The sequence below is a fragment of the Mercenaria mercenaria genome, chromosome 3 (assembly GCF_021730395.1).
Source record: "Mercenaria mercenaria strain notata chromosome 3, MADL_Memer_1, whole genome shotgun sequence".
Taxonomy (NCBI): Eukaryota; Metazoa; Mollusca; class Bivalvia; order Venerida; family Veneridae; genus Mercenaria; species Mercenaria mercenaria.
The window spans coordinates 60643936-60663887 of NC_069363.1; the positions used below are offsets into that span (position 1 = coordinate 60643936).

At 35.8% G+C, this 19952-nt stretch overlaps 2 protein-coding genes across 2 annotated transcripts; one reads left to right on the forward strand and one right to left on the reverse strand.

Moving 5' to 3' along the window:
• The first annotated feature begins 1364 nt into the window (after window positions 1-1364).
• On the forward strand, window positions 1365-11213 carry LOC123524588 (annexin A13-like). The gene is made up of 9 exons (XM_045302882.2): window positions 1365-1480; window positions 3061-3139; window positions 3511-3605; window positions 3915-4028; window positions 4704-4794; window positions 5445-5593; window positions 6058-6235; window positions 6542-6654; window positions 10545-11213. Exons 1-9 carry the CDS (start codon window positions 1460-1462, stop codon window positions 10740-10742), a joined length of 1038 nt encoding a protein of 345 aa, XP_045158817.2. The 5' UTR covers window positions 1365-1459; the 3' UTR covers window positions 10743-11213.
• A 1873-nt stretch (window positions 11214-13086) lies between these two features.
• On the reverse strand, window positions 13087-19878 carry LOC123524589 (inosine triphosphate pyrophosphatase-like). The gene is made up of 4 exons (XM_045302883.2): window positions 19802-19878; window positions 16491-16601; window positions 15243-15435; window positions 13087-13686 (listed from the first exon to the last, which is right to left on the reverse strand). Exons 1-4 carry the CDS (start codon window positions 19808-19810, stop codon window positions 13397-13399), a joined length of 603 nt encoding a protein of 200 aa, XP_045158818.2. The 5' UTR covers window positions 19811-19878; the 3' UTR covers window positions 13087-13396.
• Window positions 19879-19952: the final 74 nt, after the last annotated feature.

Consider the following 19952-nt stretch of genomic DNA (forward strand, 5'->3'; position numbering starts at 1 on the left):
AAAATCAAATGTTGCATAATGTCGCGTTGGCTATGTAGCGCATTTCGTTGTGTCGTGCAGGCGCACGAATTAATACGAAAGAACGAAACATTTTGTTTCGTCTAGGCACTCGCGCCAACATGCCATTACGAAATGTTCAAGTTGCTAATAGTGCGCAAACCAACACGAACGTGACAATAAAACATTTCAGCGCGCTCAAGAAATTTTGTTGATGGCGCGCAAGCCAACGCGAAATAAAATGTTTCTAACTGTCGCGTTCTAATTTTCATTTTATCGCGTTGTTATTTTTGTTTTGCTACGCCAATATAACGCAACAATGTCGAAATGTCGCATTTGTGTGCGCGTGGCTTATGTAGCACATTTTGTTGTGTCACGCCAAACTTGCAGGTAACGAAATTTTGTAAGTTTAGTTTGCCTTTTTGGCGCGCGCGCCAACGTGACAAAATGAAAATAACAGCGCGACAGAACGAAACGTTTTATTTCGCGTCGGTGTGCGCTCCATTAACAAAGATTTCGTTTTGGCGTGTTTGCGTCCGTACCAAAATGAAATAAGATGTTGGACGTGTGCGTGGCTTAACAGCACATTTTGTTGTGTCGTCCTGGTGCTAATTCCAACGCAAGACAAAGTTCGTCTTTGCGTGGGCGCCACTGAAAATGCTAAAACAGAACACAGAACTTTTGTTAATGGCGCGCACACCAACGTGAAACAACAAAATACTACATAGTATGTCCTTTCGTTTTGGTGCGGTGCTATTTTTTTTTTTTTTTTTTATGTTCCGTGTCGCGTTCTGTGTTTTGTTATGTCGCGTTGTTAGTTTTGTTTCGCCGCGTTGGTATGCGCGCATTGGCGTACGTACCAGGGCGACACAAAAAATGTGCTAGAGTATGTTCTACATAAATTTCTTCACCTTTTGTCATCCGTTCTGAGGAATTAATCCTGTAAAATAAAATTTAAAAAGAAAACCCTTGCAAATGAAACCGTAAGTTAAACAGCTCACGTAACATAATCATCTTTTAACAGGGATGGATATTCATTCAAAACTAAAAATATGAATTTTTCGGTAAGTGTTTCTCCCACAGACAGTGAACAGAGCAAAACATTCACATTTAACATCTCATTATACATCACACAAAAAGAAACTTTAAAAGTACCAAAAGTTAACCCTAACACCCCCCTCGTCCCGACATCCCAAGACCCAGATTCCGCTCCTTAAGTTAAAAAAAACCGTAAGTGTCCCGTTATAAGGTTTGTTATGTGTACTTCTTATGCACGGTTGATAAAAAATGAAAGATGGGTTTTCAATCGATCGGTATGATCAAAAGCGCTTTCTGTACGCTATATTGATAATCTATTGCTTTAAATATTGATTTCATATTTCTTCGTGAATTTTAGTTATTATCATGAACGGTGTGAATTTTAGCTGTTAGAAACGTAAATAAACAACTACATGTTTTAGGAATGGCTCTGCGATACACTCAGGTGAGTGGTCGATTTTTAAATATAGAAAACTGATAAACAAATTGATTAATTACAAAACGACTTAATCATTGGAATTATGTAGATTTTCCTGTACAAACAGTAGTCGGGATACAGTTTCAAAGTGTAATTAAAGGTATATACTAAGCATAAAGGTCATATCCGAAAATATTTAACAATTACCCCATAGTTAAACACAGTGCAAATGGGTACCGCCGCTTAAAACTGGGATTTTTTTAACAATAAGCTGTTACTGCATTGTATTCAATTATGAATGTGCCTTTAAATAAACATTTGATTTCTATATTCTGATAGTTAAATACATGTGGTGAGGAATATGAAAAAAATAGTACACATGAATAATAAAAAGTATATAAGAATATACACAGAACTGGCGTGTGTTTAAGCGGACAGACAGACAGATAGAGAAATATCCTCAGGTGTGTCTAACGAATCATATGTTGCTATATTTGTTTTGTTTGATTCAACAAAAGTTCAATAAAATCTGTCAAAAAGATCCTTTGGAAGCACAGAATGCAACCAAACAAAATATAATAGAAGACTAAATTTGATTGAGTCTGATCACAAGAGGTAATGAAATGTGCGGTGTCCTTAGCGCCCTCCAGCAACGGGCTTAATACAGGTATAACTGGAAGGACTCCATGATCTCAAATGACCAAACATATATAAAAACTTTGAACAAGAGCTTTCGGAGGACAGCAACGCTCGACCATTCAACAGTTTTGTCACTAAAGAAAGTTAATGAATGAATGAATTTTTATGTGGAAAAGGGGCAAAATTTTGTAAATATGCAAAACAGAGTTATAGAACCTGTGCAATGCATGTCAGATCATTACAGTGGACCATCCCCTTTAATGGTTTCTGATATCGAGATACCAGCTTACAAAAACTTAACTGAAAATTGCTCAGTCGAAATGTGGCATTATTTTGTGAACATGCAAAATAGAGTTATGAAACCTGTGTGACTGCATGTCAGATCATCACAATTGACAAGTGTGTGTGAAGTTTTAATCCATTCTCATTTGTGGGTACTAAGATACCAGCTAACATAAACACTTTTAAATTACTAAGTCGAAAGTGAGACTGGGAGCATAATTTTGTAAAATAGCAAGACAGAGTTATGGAACATGTGCATTGCAGGTACCAGTTTAATACTGACGAGTACTTTATTTGCAATTCGCAAATTCAAAGCAACTAAAACTGATTAATTTGATTAAACGCATATTTCTGTACAATGACATGTTCAATGGCGTTGTACAATTAATTTAACAAAACATGATGAAATGTAATGAATGTAAAAATGGTTGTATTCGACAAGTAACATCATACTTACAAACAAGAAGAGACAAAATGTTTGACATACTCTTATGCAAAAATTATCAACATAGAATATCAAGTAAGTTCGTTTTTATTATTTGTTTGTGTTCGTTTCAAACATTATCAAGTCTTTTAAACGCATGCTTGATGCAACACGCAGCAACAGCTACAAAACATGAAAAGTCAACTTTCTGCATTTTACTTCTGGGTTTATTATTGGCCTATGTTAATGTTTTTGAATACAGGGTACAGTTGTTGGTCAAGGAAGTGATCTGGATAAAGAACGCGCTGCTGTTAAATTAAGGAAGGCTATGAAAGGACTTGGTAAGTATTTAAACAATTTAACAAAATACACTTTCACTTTGTGCATATACGTCAGTTTTTCACACGTGCTATTTTTTTTTTCAAGAAACTTCACACTAAATAACCTCTGCGACTATAATGACGTCAACGTCATTCATTTCTTGTAATCAGTCCTAAAACAATAAAACCAAGTCCAAATCTGCAAAATAAAGAAAATCATGTAAAAACTAGTAAACATTCAGTTTAAATAATTAAAGTTAAATAGTTAATAAACATGATAAAACAGTTGAACAAATACTTGCAGACGACGTAACGCATTGACGTTATACACGTCCTTACACCGAAAACACCTGACAATGGACATTGTGTAATAAGATCTCGACTGTTTTCAGGAACAAACGAGAAGGCCATTATAGAAGTTTTAAGTTCTCATACCAACCATGAACTACAGCAGATAAAAGATTATTACAAAACATGTTATGGGAGGGTAGGTATAGAAATCATCTATATCAAGACGATTCTTTTAACAAATACAACGGCTTTAAATAGGGTTTTAACAGGTTTTTTTTTTTCTCTTATTTTATTTTAAGATACTACCATTACAATTAAAATTCTATACATGTTTGTAATTAGCTTGATTATTGATACGAAATAAAAAGCAACCTGAACGTGAAACATGTTTCCAGTTCTTGTTGTATTTAAAACATTTCTGTTGCTGATTAATCAAATAGACCCAGCATTACCCCATGCTCTTTATATTTTTAATATACTTGCTCAAGAGTTTTCTCTAATTTAGGTGCTGGGCGAAGATTTACAGAGCGAGTTGAGTGGACATTTTGAGAAGCTGTGTTTGTATTTACTGCTTCCTCGACCACATTTCCAAGCTTACTGTCTACACCACGCAATGGATGTAAGTTCTTATTTCTTGTACTTAGAACATTTCCTCGGCCACTTTTCCAAGCTTACTGTTTACACCAAGCAATGGATGCAAGTCCTTATTTCTTGTACTTACATTTCCTCGGCCACATTTCCAAGCTTATTGTTTACACCAAGCTTCGCGCTTAATTACTATCAACACACTGCAATAGTTGTAGGCTCCTATATCAACTACTTCCTTGGCCAAATTTCCAGGTGAACTGTCTACACGAGGAAATGGATGCAGTTTATCTTTTGTGTCCTCAGCATCTCATAATCTGGAATACGCGGTTAAAGCACAAAATACCCGAAAATACAGTACCGTCCTTCATTCATGGTAAAGTCCGCGGTAAAAACTGCCTGCTGCGTACTATCTGGCCATTTTTATGGTTGTGTGAGTTGCTGTCGAGTAAGTATGACGTTCCTTCCGGTTCTCTGTCATTAAAGGGGCAGTGACTTGGTCTCAGCAATGCACAGAGGGGCCTATTAAGACGTAGCATCGAAAGAGTTTGTGCTCTGTTCCTAGTTGTGTCAATGAGCAATGAGTGTCTGTTTAGTGATTGTGAAAAACTTTTTAATAAATAATACCCTTGAATGTTGATATTCTTAAAATATTTATGAATAGAACTGTAGTGAGCGGTTAGGACTATTTGCTACTTGCATTTTACAGGGTCTAGGTACAAATGAAACAACGCTGATAGAGATATTGTGCACCAGTACCAACGATGAAATAGCAGCTATTAAACAGGCGTACACAGAACGCAAGTATTTAAAAGTATAGTTGAAATCTGATATCTCGAACTAGCTCATCTCATAATTCCGGCTATCTCTAAGACATTTCCAAGTCTCGTCTCGAAAACACGTGCACAAAATACCATTTTCAGTCGAATTCCGGTTATCTCGGAGTAGAACTATCGATCCTTTGGATCTCAGTGGACGTTCAATGTCTTTAAAATGCTCAAGTACGTAATTTTCTTACAGTAAGATGAGTAATTCAAAGGTGAAAGATGTGCTATACTTAATACCTTCCAACCTAATGCGCTCATAATAGATTGTAACTAAAAATGCAACAACATATTTTTGGTCATGAAAATTGACATTAAAGTTATTGACCCGTAATGACATTTGGTACCGCGCCTTCTCGCCATGCAATATTCGGTATTCTTCGGACTTAAACATAGTTCAACGCACACATAGCTTTCCGTAAGAAACAGAGAACGCCGAAATCACATACGGAAAATATATAACGTGCCGATTGTCATTACGGGTCCACTGCCTTAAAATTCAGTCAGATCATATACCTTTAAAATATTTGGATTTAGTAAAAGAAACGCTTAATTTCACGAAAAAAAATCCTGCTACGGATTTGGTGGATCAATTAGCACTAAATTTAAGTTCCCCAAACTTACAGGCTTCAAGAAAGACCTTGTGGCGGATCTTGAGGGCGACACAAGTGGCCACTTCCGGCGTGTTCTTGTTGGTATTGCACAAGGGAACAGGAGTGAAGACCAGGTCATAGATCAAGCTTTAGTGAAAAAGGATGCAGATGACTTGCGAAAGGTTAGACCACTTGTCAATGGACACTTTAATTTGAGCAGTTTTGTATCCGTTGTCACAATATTTATGAGCATAACGTCTCTGGTAAGTTAGACAACCAACTGGATATTCCCAGAAGCTATGAAGTTACGAACCTTCAAATACTGAAAATTGACAGTGTCCGTTCTCTGATTTGAATACTAGTATTCCTTATCAATGTTCACCACATGTTTATGGTCATATCATATTTGCCAGGTTCAGTTACAATGTGGCTGTGCTTAATGTTTCTGTCGAGTTATTGCCCTTGAATTAGTAGAAATTGAGAAAATTGACAATTAGTCTACTCAATACATGCTATAGGTGGTGTAAAAAAGTAATTTGATTACACAAGGGGCGTATATTGTGAGTTTGCCACTCCTGTTTGGTATATTTTTACTGATGTCTTTAATTTTGGCATTAGTCGGTACTCATATAAGACCTTTTTTCAGGCTGGTGTTAAGAAGATAGGTACAGATGAATCCGTGTTCAACAGAATTTTAGTGTGTCGCAGTGTACCTCATTTACAGGCAGTATTCCAGGCGTACAAACTCATGGACAAACAAGACATTTTGTCAGCAATCTGGTCCGAGACAAGTGGAAATCTCAGGGAAGCTTATCTAGCAATAGGTATAAACATTGATGGTGTTATTTCAGAGTTTAAAAATAGATTTTTTTTTCTAATTATATTTCTTTCTTTTCCTTATGGTTGAAGGTTTGTTGATTAATTGGTTATTATACGTGTCAATTTCTCATACGCCCGATTTGCAATTTTGGTGAGCTAATCCAGTCTTTTCGTAATTTGAATCTATTGAAACAACCAAAGACAAGAGATTTTTCAATTCTCATATAGAACGCCTTATATACAGCTTTGATCGATTTACCGAGAAATTGCTAGTAGTTGAGCAATTCGGGAGAATCATTTTTTATTTTCAGCACGTTATGTGATAGATCCACTGGAATATTTTGCCGAGTGTTTCTACCAGTCTATGAAGGGGGCAGGAACAGATGATGAACGACTTATGCAGTTAGTTGTCAATCATTGCGAAGTAAGAAGTCCTTTCTGTTAATCAACGATTAGTAGCAACTTAGCTGGGTTTTTTTACGTTCGAGATCGGTTGCATCAGGTTCATGTCATATCTTTTGAAGTAATTAAAACTATATATGTACTTAGGGTACTCAACTCATCCTACGGTTTCTATCCAATTGCAATGAAACTTGGTATACATCATGATAATAGAGTGGCCTTGTGCAAATTATTAGGGCTTATAGGTCAGATTGATCTTTTTAGACTTATGGCTATTTTTGGACTTCCATATATTGCAGCTATATCGTAACATTATGTACTCAACTCCTACTAAAGTTTCAATACAAATGAAATGGAACTTGGTATACATCGTCAACATAAAGTGGCGAAATGTTTACCGTGTAGGGACCTTCATAGCAGATAACGTTTTGTTGAGATATGGCCCTTTTTGGACTTTGAAATAGGACAACTACATCTGTACCATTGTTTCAACAAACTGCAATGAAACTTGGTATACATCAACATGAAGTGGACATGTGTTGATTGTCAGCACCTTAGGTTGTATTTTTCCTGAAGTTAAAGCCTTTTTTTGAATCTATTTATTTATTTATTTGTGTTTTACGGCGCACCAACACAGTATAGGTTTTTGAATCTAATATATTACATCTGCATCTGTACATCGTGTACTCGACTCCACCTACAGTTACCATCCAAATAAATTGAAACAGGCTATATTTAATCAACATGAAGTGAACATAAGCTTATTATCTATAGGAATTTTAAGTTCAATTTTTTTCTGGAGTTATGGCCCATTTATTGACTAAAAATTACAGCTACATGAGAACATTGTTAACACAGATCCACATGCAGTTTCCGTATGAAAAAATTGTGTTAATAAATACCGATTCCACACTTAGTAGTTCTATACCAATATAATACTAACCAGTATAGAATTATAGTTTTAACTGGTGCAGCATTTAGTGCTGTACTCTTATTAATAAGATACTTTTATGCAAATGAGAAACAGTATTGGACTGGTTAGAACATGTCATATTGGTGCTGCATTGAAAACAGTTTTTATATGAAACATAACAAATTGGTAGGTTCATTAATACATTATGTTGAGTAGTACAAACACAAGTATTTCCAGTTATTTCTGCTTTGTTTATAACTGAAAATAATTTTTTGAGCTGCACCATGAGAAAACCAACATAGTGCGTTTGCGACCAGCATAGACCCAGACCAGCCTGCGCATCAGCGCAGTCTGGTCAGGATCTATGCTGTTCACTTTCAAAGCCTATTGGAATTACAGAAACCGTTAGCGAACAGCATGGATCCTGCCCAGATGTGAAGGCTGGTTTGGATCCATGCTGGTCACAAATGCGCTATGTTGGTTTTCTCATGGTGCGGCTCAAATATATCATTTATGGTCTTCTGTAACTAAGGAGTTGCTGCAGTATGGTGAATTGGTACTCAAGATTTGTAAGTTGAGAAAGGACTATGGTGTTTATAGTACTGACCTTTACCCAGGTAAATTTCTAAAATAGACTGGTCTAACATTCAATCTGGACAGTGCACTAATTATTCAAAGGGGTTTTCACTGAAAATTTTCTGACTGAATAGCAAACAGTGCAGACCATGATCAGCCTGGACAATAAAATATATCAAAAGAAGGTGGCAAAAGAAGGCAAAGTTGTTTGCATAAAATCTAGACAGGTCTGCTTTAAGTTGGTGTTGTTGTTCCTGTGGATCAATATATTATTAATTTGTGTGCCATTTTAAATTAAAGATTACTTTTCATAAATATGGTATGAATAATAATAAAAGCAAACACAATAATTTTTTTTCACTTTTAATAACAAACTTAAAAGATAAAAAAAAATATAAATGTGCAATTAAATGTATAATGTAATGTAAAATTAAAAACAAAATGCAATTTTTTTTTTGATGAATAGCTCATAAACTTTTTTTCAAATTTCAGGCACCTGTAGTCAAAACTAAAAACTTTTGAGCATCATAATTATCCTTTACCCTGCTAAATTTCTAAAATGGACTGGTCCATCTTTCAATTCGGGCAGTACCATTTATTATTTGAAGGGGTGTTTAATGAAAATTTACTGACTGATTAGCGTACAGTGCAGACTATGACCAGCCTGCATGGATGCGCAGGCTGATCTTGGTCTGCACTGGTCGCAAAGGCAGAATCAATTGCTGCCAGGAGGCTAAAGGTTAATCTTCTGGTCTGTATCCTTGGAAGATAATATTTTGCCAAAATTTCATTCTTGCAAATGTGAACAATTATGAAAATAATAATGTATTTAAACATGTTATAAAGATATCTGTGTGTAGTAACAATACTGTATGTTATGTTTAACCCTTAGCCTGCTAGCGGCAAGTGATTCTGCCTTTGCGACCAGTGCAGACCAAGATCAGCCTGCACATCCATGCAGTCTGATCATGGTCTGCACTGTTCGCTATTCAGTCAGTAAATTTTCAGTGAAAACCTCTTTGAGTAATAAGTGGTACTGTCCAAATTGAAAGATGGACCAGTCCATTATAGAAATATAGCAGGTTAAGGGTTAATGTATATCCCACGTATATGTAAACACAGTATGAATATGTAATGCAAATATATAAAGATACTGATAAGTTCTTTTAACAAACGGCTGTTAAGGTATCTGATCCACAAATAGGTAACATTTCGATGCCTGGTGACCTCATGGTTTTTTTTTGTATCATTTGAAAGAGTTGAGTCTGCTGAACAAGAATTGGTACATAAAATGACCATAATAATATGCACAAATCATTACATTAAAGTTTTTTGACTGTGAAATATACTCTTTCACTGTAATAACCGCTGAAAATTATAAAGTAACAAGGAGCTGCGTTCAATAAACGCTTGATGCCCCCCGGTGGCATCCTTGTCAATACAAAGCAACCCAAGTCCAAAACAAGGTCAAGGTCAAACTGAGGTCAGGTGATGTTTGAAGATGAGGAATGGTCACAGGTTACATCTGTATTAGTATCAATTCATTCTTGTAAGCAGTACTGATGCTAGACGAAACGGTCCCAATTTTTGTTAACCAAGAGATGGCCCATATAAAGCAACCTAAGTCCAAAACGAGGTCAAGGTCAAGGTCAAACTGAGGTCAGGTGATGTTTAAAGATGAGGAATGGTCACAGGTTACATCTGCATTAGTATCAAGTCATTCCAGTGAGGGGTATTGATGCTAGACAAAACGGTCCCATTTGGTTAACCTCGTATGGACGGACGAACAGACGGACAGGCAAACAAACAGAACAATCACTATATGCCTCCCACATCAGTAGATGCCGGGGGCATAAAAAAGACTAAAAAGACAATACACTTTCAAATGATACCAAAATTATATGAGCTTACCAGGCATCAATATTTGATATATTTTAATAGCACTGTTGTATAGAACTTACTTATTTATGGACCAGATACATGTACCTTAATAGGTAATATCTAATTGTGATGGCAGCTCTACATGTTAATTTTCTGCAGTATATGATTTTCTGGATTTAAACCAACTTTTAGTGACAATTTATTTTAGTAAAAGATGGATAGCATACAGTGGATCCCATCTAAACTGACCACCCTCCCGACCAGACTAAAAGTATGGTTTGGAGGTTTTTTTTGGAGAGGTAGTCATGATAACAGGCCAATGCAGAAATTCTGATTGCCTTTGAATTTGTTCCGTTTACAGGTGTAATTTTGTGTTGATAAACAAAGGTTTGGTTTGAATTTGTTTTCATTTTCCTGAATAGCTGGGTTCTGGTCTACAGGGGTTGTTTTGTAATGAAATTAGGTCAAAGTTGGAGAGGTTTCTGATTTTCACGGGTTCCAGTCTAGGCGGGTTCCATTGTATATCTTTAACCTATTTGCAGGTTGACCTTCAAGACATAGCAGAGAAATACCTGGAGAAGTACCACAAGGGTCTGTCACGAGCTATATATGACGATACCAGTGGAGATTACCGGAAACTTCTTGTCAGACTCGCCAATATTAATGTGATACAACCAACTGCTGAACAGTTTATGGCAAAATATTCTACAGAAACACCAGAAACTAAGCTGGTATCATAAAGATTTACTGTGTAGCTAAAGTTCAAAGATGGTTTCATTGGATTCATCTCTTAAATTAGAAACTCCAGTTCCCTTGATATGCACAATATCATGGCAAAAGCCAAATAATATAGCGTTTGACCAGAGAATATGTAAGTTAAGCAATACTTTGGAGGACGAATTCCATTTCTTACTGAATGCCCCATCTATCAAGATATTCAACATATGCATATGGCAAAAATACTACTGGAAAAATTCGAATACTCTAAAATTTAAAGAATTGTTTCAATCAGACAACATATGGATAGTCAAAAATCTAGCAATGTATATATTTAAAAGTTTCAAAAAAAGATGTGTTATACTTTACCAACATTAACCATGTCCTCTCAATATTTGGTAACTTTGTTAAAACAATGTATTTTGATCTGTTTGTATAATATGTGTATGATATGCCATTGACATGTTTTCAAATTAATCACTGTATATATATATATATATATATATATATATATATATATATATATATATATATATATATATATATATATATATATATATATTGTGTTCTGATAGGTATATTGCCCTTTTACAAATAAAATCTATATATCTATGTTGTTTAACCCATAACATTTTTGCTGAAGAGTTATAAATACAGAACACAAAGGCTCTGCGAGTGTGACACTACTTTTGAGTTATTGCGTGTATGTTTACAGAATAGCCTGCCAGCCAATAGTTGTGACTATTGACTGGCAAGCCATTCAAAAAGTGTTTTATTACATGGCATCAGAAATGGCATTTTCATAGTTTAATTTTATGACTTATCAGCCCAGTATATGTGTTGAATATAGATTGGTCATACCACACAAACTATGGACCCGCAGTTTACATGTATGTAAGTAGTCAAGAAATAATAAAAATTATCATTAATATATAATATTGACTTGTTTATGCATTAAAATAATCTAATTTATGAATATTGCAATAAATATAATGTATTTTCCAAAACTCAGTAAAGAATTAAAGACGTAAGTTGTTTGACCGATACTTGTGAATTCTGCTGTATTTTAGGTATAGCAAATTTTCTCGAAAAACAAGTTTTGAGATCAGAATGGATTTTTTTTTGATTGCATTTTGAGTTATGTCTACACAAAGAAGGTCATGTGGCAACTTTTCTAGATGGTGGAGGAAGACCCCAGCATGGGAGGGCATTTGCTTAGAACCGCTGACCTTCCATAAGCCAACTGTTTGCCATGGCTTCCTTATCTGAAGAATTCTACACTCGAAGGAATGTTTTCAATGGTAAGTGATCTGTAGTCAGCGACCTTAACCACTTAGTCACAGAGGCTCTGAGAATGGAAATTTAAGATTAATGTAACAGGAAGAGATGTTCTAGCTAGAACATTTTAGATGTAAGCTTTGCTCTTTTGGTAAAGAAGATTATCTGATAAAACTGATAATCCCTTTGGGTAGGGCAAAATAGGTCATGGCTTGAACTGCCTTGCAAGGCTTCACACATTGATGCTTCAACACATATTTTGTGAAATCTGTAAATCCATTTCAAAGAAGATGCCATTTAAAGTTGTTCCTGTACATGAATATGTGGAATGTTACCTCAAATTGAACAAACTTGGTAGAGCACCATTAGCTTAAATATGTAAATATCTTACATCTGCATCTTGCACTTTTGAAGAAGAAGTACATGTAATAAAAGTGCAGCCACATTTTTAAATGGATCAAAACTCTTCTTTAAGATTCTGAATGCCATCTCCCTCAATGTCTTTTCTGTTAGATTTTAGTCAACTCTGCAAGGTAGTTTTCAAGAAGATTCTATTGAGTAAAATAAACTTGCAATCATGGCAACAAAGAATTTTGTAGTATTTTAAATTCCTATTCCCATTACCTCAGGACCTCTTATATAAAGTTTCATCTAAATTCCGGAGACAGTTTTAGAGAAGTTATGAAGTTTCAACAGACAATAACACAGGCAGAAGATCGATGAAAAAAACGATCACAATGGCTCAACCTTGCATTACATGCACAGGTGAGTTAAAATATACAGAACTGCTAAAACTTTTTGCTGTTAAAATGATACACGCTGTAAGTCTAATGTTCCTTCAGAAAATATTACTCATGTTAATGACAAACTAGACTTACTTACGAGGACCCTATAAAATGAACTTTCCTGAGTTATTGCAAATTAAAGTTATTGTCCAGTGACTGGTGTTTTCACATCTTTTCAACAAACATTACCAAAAAATAAGACTGCATTTTTTTTTCAGAAAAAAAAAGTACGTATTTGCAGCTTTGAACACAATTTCTAAAACTTCTATACAAGGGCTAAATATTGCACAACTTAGTGGAGTGATACATATTATGAAATATTTATTACCTATAAAAAAGAGAAAGCAGCTAATGTCAGAATCCTCCGAACAAACAGTCCTTCAAAATTAACACTTCATTTCTGTTTAACCTTTTCATTATGACAATCTTGTCTGCTTTTCATTTTTTGTATATGTTAGTACCAAATTAGCAGCATGAAACCCTCATATAAAACTGAAATAGACTGAGCAATGTTACTGAGATCTTGTAGTGCAAGTTTAGGAAAAATCCCAATAGAAGAAGTCATTTAAAATCTCACATTATGCTCAGCTCTCACAACTGTTTTACAACAATCACTACTTCTTCTTCTCTGCAAAATGTTTCTTGAACAGTTCCATTGCTCTACCTCTGTGAGAGATTTTGTTTTTCTCCTCCTTTGGCATTTCTGCATAGGTCTGAGTATATCCCTCTGGCTGAAAACATGGGTCCCAGCCAAAGTCTCTAGGTCCTCTTGGTTCAACTATGGTGCCTGGTGTCCGGCCTATAAATAGCTCGGGTTTACTGTCTGGTACCCCAGAGGAATATGCAAATACACAAACAGCCTCTGCTGACTTATCCTCAAAGCCTGCCAACATCTTGTGTAATCCTGGCAAATATTAAATCATTTGTATCTTTAGTACAAAGTACCGGTACTAAGTAGTGTAGAGATTGTGTAGATAATACATTTCAGGCAAATGAATTTCATAATTATCGTATGTATTTGTATAGTCCTGAAATTTAGTTTTAACTTGTGTTATTAATGTATGAAAAAGTCATTCTCCATGACAAAATCTAGTTCTTAAATACAGTGAAAAGGGACTGTTTTAAGACAACGATTTATGCAACAGACAGGGTTGGATAATGGTTTTGTTTGCTTATTTTACCCCAATTTGCAAAAGAAATAAATACATGGCAATATTGCAAGGATATAGTGAACTGTTGCTCATTATAAAGCTTTTTGTACTGTCCAATAATTCTTAATTTCCTTTCAGCAAATGTTTTCCCCAATTAAAAAAGTAATGCATTAATTATCCCCAAGAGTAGGCTAGGGCTACATTCTCTACCTTTTAAAAAAGAAGTGTTACTGTGGTGAAGTGGTAAATCACCAGACTTGCTAGGAAGATCTAAATGCAGTAACATGACTAAATCCTATCCTGACAGGCTGTACATAGGCAAGCCAAAAGGCACTGTAGAGGCTATCTTAAATTCTTAACCACTGATTTGTCCTTGTTTGACTTTGCAGAATAATAACAATAGATCAGTTTGGTCTTTTAACACACGGCTATACAATATTAATCACTTCAGGTCGCAAGAGGATGTGAAACAAGAGCTGTCTCCGTGGGATGACACATGCCCCCGATGGCACTTTGAATGAATAGTTATGGCCCATGTTAGAGTTTAGGACCTTTGACCTACGGAGCCGGGTCTTTCGCGCGACACATCGTCTTACTGTGTCACACATTCATGCATAGTTATTTTAAAATCCATGCATGAATGACAAAGATATGGACCGGACATGCCCATCAATGTACTATCATGAAAAATGATCTTTAACATAGTGTGACCTTGACCTTTGAGCTACAGACATGGGTCTTGCGTGTGACACGTTGTCTTACTATGGTACACATTCATGCCAAGTTATTTGAAAATCCATCCATCGATGACAAAGATATGGACCGGACACGCCCATCAATGCACTATCCTTTAACGTCTAAGTGTGACCTTGACCTTTGAGCTACGGACCTGGGTCTTGCGCACTGCACGTCGTCTTACTGTGGTACACATTCATGCCAAGTTATTTGAAAATCCATCCATCGATGACAAAGATATGGACCGGACACGAAAATTGCGGACAGACCGACAGACTGACAGACCGATAGACGGTTCAAAAACTATATGCCTCCCTTCGGGGGCATAAAAATGCTCAGGTAATCCAGGGTTCCAATTATAGAAAATTCTGCGAAAATGGATCAGAACCAGATGAATTCCTTGAGCTGTCCATGCTCGAGCAAATAGTGTTTTACTACCTCTCCTTCCATATATAACATGAAAGCAATGCTCATATGTAGAGGTATATGTTTAACATTGACACCTATTTAATCAACAGTAAAATTAAACATTTTCAAGGTATGCTTACATTCAGTTGATATTATTAAAAATTACCTTCAGGACCAATTTTGGATAGGAACCATTTAATGTATGGTCCTGGTAAACCTCCTAGTGCATTGAAACAAAGACTGGTATCTTCAACTAGACATGGCCCCTTTATATGCTGGACTGCCAGTTTACTTTTCTCTGTGGCCACCTCGTCTGGTTCCCCTTGATACTCTGGTAGATCTATATCCTGGCTCGTTATCTAGGTATACAATCAAACGTAAGAAAATTGCTATATCCAAGTCAAGTCAAGTAATACATAATTCTAACATGACTCGATTTGATTTCCAGTTAAACAAAGAAGGAAATCAAGCTCGGTATATTCTGCGATAAACAACGGTTGACGCGCGGACCGGTAAGAGAGCATTATGACGTCAAATTGCCGCATGACGTCCGATACATTACTCCTCGGGTAAATGAAATCCAGCATAATATTTATCATAATATGTCAATGAGCATGTCAGAATGAATACAATCAAGCCCTTCTTGTGATTTATCGTCTAATTTACCACGGTTCATTGTTCAGATGCTTCAGTATTTAACCACTCGGGCTAACGCACTCGTGGTTACATTCCTACGCATCTGAACTCTGAACCATGATAAATCAGACGATAAACCACTCGAAGGCCTTGATCATTTGTTTAACAAATAACATTAAATAAATTTCTATAATGGACTGGCCTATCATTCAATTTGGGCAGTACCATTTATTATTCGAAGGGGTGTTCAGTGAAAATTTACTATGAGTGAATAGCGAACATCGCAGACCAAGATCAGCTGGCACGGATGTGCAGGCTGATCTTGGTCTGCACTGGTTGCAAAAGCAGAATCGCTTACTGCCAGCAGGCTAAAGGTTAAATAAAAGGTCAAGATATACTTTCTTACAAGAGTAAAGCTCAATACAGCCAGCAAAATAAAAATGTCTCTCTCACAAGAAATATAAGTGATAAAATATTGCATCGCTATGCTGAAGTCACCATTTACAGTAGTCTGTGTTCAGACCATTTGTTTTGTTCACAGGAGACAACAGTTCCTGTGGCTATTCTAAGTTTGAATGATTATGTCCCTTTTCTTCTCAAAAACATTCAGAGCCAAAACTGATGAAGTCAGAAAACATAACAGAATTATTTTTTCTAAAAAAAAAAAAGAAAGATTATCTAGTCGGTAGCTACAACTATAGCTGAAAAGCAACGACTAGTGTAGCCTTAATGTTATCAAAACTGATGTATGGATTTGTGTATAAAATTTAAACCATACCTCATGAGGGAAGTCGGGTCCAAGGATCTGTTTAAATTCCTTCAGTTTATTTAGGTTTCCAGTCACAATCACAATTGGCTTCATTTTCTGTGCTGTTGACATCAAAAATCGCTGAAACACAAAACAAGAAAATGAAACACGACTACGGTAAACAGCCGAAAAACTGTCTCACTGTTGTTGTTTTGAATGGCAACAACACGAGAAAGTTACTGCAATGAAAGAGACCATGTAACATGTTTTACCCTTTCAACTGCTAGGTATACGGCCTATCACAGTGCAAGTCTGAGCATTAGTTTCTGCAGTTAACATTGAGATATGCAAGATACTTTGGGTATTGGTGCACAATTAGCCGAAAAGCTGGAAATGATTATGGAAGTAAATTGCATGTTAAAATCAGAAGAGAAAAATTATCATGCCAAAAATATGTAAAGCACTAAGTCTTGCACTAAATTTAACCTACGGATGAGTTCCAGAATATATAATGACAGATAAATAATGTAAAATTTCATTTTAATATGTAGTGATGTAATCGTTTAATTGTTAATAGTTAAGTACCGGGTGTCGTTTATCAACTCTTTGTGTTATCTTAAATTCATTTTGTGATACCTCTAAAGCATTTTATGTTATCTTTAAATGCATTTAGTGCTATCTTGAAACATAGTGTATTTGATGATATTACTATGCCATAATTATATTTTAAGATTTCATTTAATGTATTTTCTACATATCTTAAAACGATTTACAGATATCTAACAAGAGCTGTCACTAATGGTGACAAATGCCCCCGCAGCACCTTGACCTTTGACCTTTGACCTGGTGACCCCAAAGTCAGTAGGGGCGTGTACTCAATAAGTACTATCAGCATGTGAAGTTTGAAGGTCCTGGGTGCAGTGGTTCGCGAGTAAAGTGCCTTCATGCAAAAAGTTAACGTTGTGACGAACGAACTAACGGATGGACGGACAGTTGAAAACTAATATGCCTCCCTTCGGGGGCATAAAAAAGAGTACTTGATATCTCTAAGTTGAAGATTAATTTAACATATCTAACATGGGCAAAACAGTGACACATACAGCTGAAAGAAACAAGAAAAAGATGAAGTTTTTGGTTATTACATAATCTTGATCTAAGCAGTTGAAGAAAGTGTGTTACTTTAAAATTGTCAGCAGTGTTGATTCATTTGATTCTTTGTCATTTGTAGACTTTAATATGACAATGAACTTTGTCGACCGATACATTTACACGAGCCATGACAGGGATTAGACAAGATCTGACATACCTGATAGATGTCAAAATGTGTAAAAGTTGTCAGATCTTATTATTGCAGGATAAAGATTTTGGTATATATCTCAACACCCACTCTAAACCTTCAATTTCCCATTGTATGTAAATGCTTAAGTAAACTTCTATGACAATGTGTTTCTTGTAAAGTTTACTTGAAATAACAAGTTGTTTCCATGAATAAGTATTAAATAAGCTAAATGCAGTCTTTCGATCAAAAGACATTTTGTCTTTCAAACGAGAGACAGTGTTTAGATCGAGAGACTGTCTCTAAATCCAGGGGAAGTCTCCGACCTGTGTACTGCATTGACGACTGAATTTTTTTAATTTTCTTGATCTTACATTGAAATTGATATATGGAACTGGATTGTTTGACAGTAAAAAAAAAAAATCTTTTCTTTTCACAGTGCCGTAGCCAGACACAAATTTTAACCGGGGCAATCTAGGTGATCCGGGGGCATACCCTCCCCCCTGGAATATTTGTCCCCAGGAAGGCTCTGGTGCGTTCTGGAGCCCTCTCAGACTGTGTTATATAACAGTTAAAATCGTTCTTTTAGCCCTATTTATCACAGTTCTACTTTCATATTTTAAGAAAGAAATATTGATAACAAGGATAATTGAATCATTTTTGTAACTAAAAGGCAATAAAATTAGAAAACCAGCAATAAAGACATACAAGAACATGTATTCGTCAGTTTACTAGTAGTTTATTAGTTTATATAGGCCGAGATGGGGTAGGTACGGGAGGGAGCTCTGTCCATGTTGTGTGGGGGCCGGGGCGGAGTCAGGGGGATCTCCCCATAGAAATTTTTGAATACAGGTAGGAAATGGTGGTCTCTGGTGCATTTTTAGGTCTAAAGTTTAAGGTATGGTGGGGATTTCCCCCTCATTTTAGTGGGGCCATTGGGCTTTCTTCCTGGAAAATTTTGAAATACAGATTCGAAATGGTGGCCTATGGTGCATTTTTTGTCTTGATTATGAGGTACTGTAGGGGGTCCAATTTAGGGGCCTCTCTCGCTGAATAGAACTGAAATACAGGTATGGTCTAGATTTTAAAGTATGGGAGGGTGTTCCCCCACCATTGTATTGGGGTCAGGGGGCTCTCTTCCTGGAAAATTTTGAAATACAGATACGAAATGGTGGTGCATTGTTTGGTGTAAATGTTTAGGTACTGAATGGGAAACCCTCTCGTGTTAGAGGGGTTAGTGGGCTCTCTCACTTGAGAAAAATGAAATACAGATATAAAGTGGTGGCTTCTTGTGTATTTTATAGTCTTAAGTTTAAGGTATAGGAGTACCCTCATTTTAGTGGGGTCAGGGGACTCTTCCCCTGGAAAATTGTGAAATATCGGTATGAAAGAGTGGCCACTGGTGTGTTTTGGGTTTTAAATTTGATAATGATAATAAACAATTGGGTTTAACTTTGATGAGTATAGGTCACTTATAAGCAAACTGGGGATGGGGCAAGGGCCTGGCATGGCTATCAATATATCTGCTAGGATTTCTACCTCACCTTGCCTCAAGGAATTAATGAGGCAAATGATATTCTGATATATTCTATTCATATTAATATACTTTTTTGAAGTTTTGTAACTGAATTTTTCATCAGTGTGATAGGCCTATACTTTTTACTTTTTTTTGGCTCCTCAAATTTTAACCGAGGCAGCTGCCTCGGTTTGCCTCAGTGTGGCTAAGGCGCTGTTTCATAGAAAGGTGTTTGGTTTTCATTTTTTTTTTTTAATATAGTCGGTTCAAAAGCACCTAGAGTGCTTATGTTGTATTGTTATTTGTCTTGCTGACTCAAAATAAAATTTATCTTATCTTATCTTTTTTTTCGTTTTAGTAGGAAAGTTAGATAGATCTACTATACTGTAGCATGTGTGTAGACTTATAAATGCATGGCATAAGTAATAAATTTATGTTTAAAGTTAGTACAACTGATGATAATGCTACTGTATAACATTGCGATTCTGCACTAAAAAGCTTTGACAAGAACTAAAATGAATTAATGCACAGCCCCATTTATATCTATACCTTGTACATAAGAAAGTTACCAGACACGTGAGTTAATTGTTTGTTTTTAGCTCGATTCCGGGTGATAGCTCTGCACTAGTAACATTCGTAAAAAGGAAAACAGAAAAAAGTAAAAATAGAAATATATAAATAAACATCAGAATATTTTTTA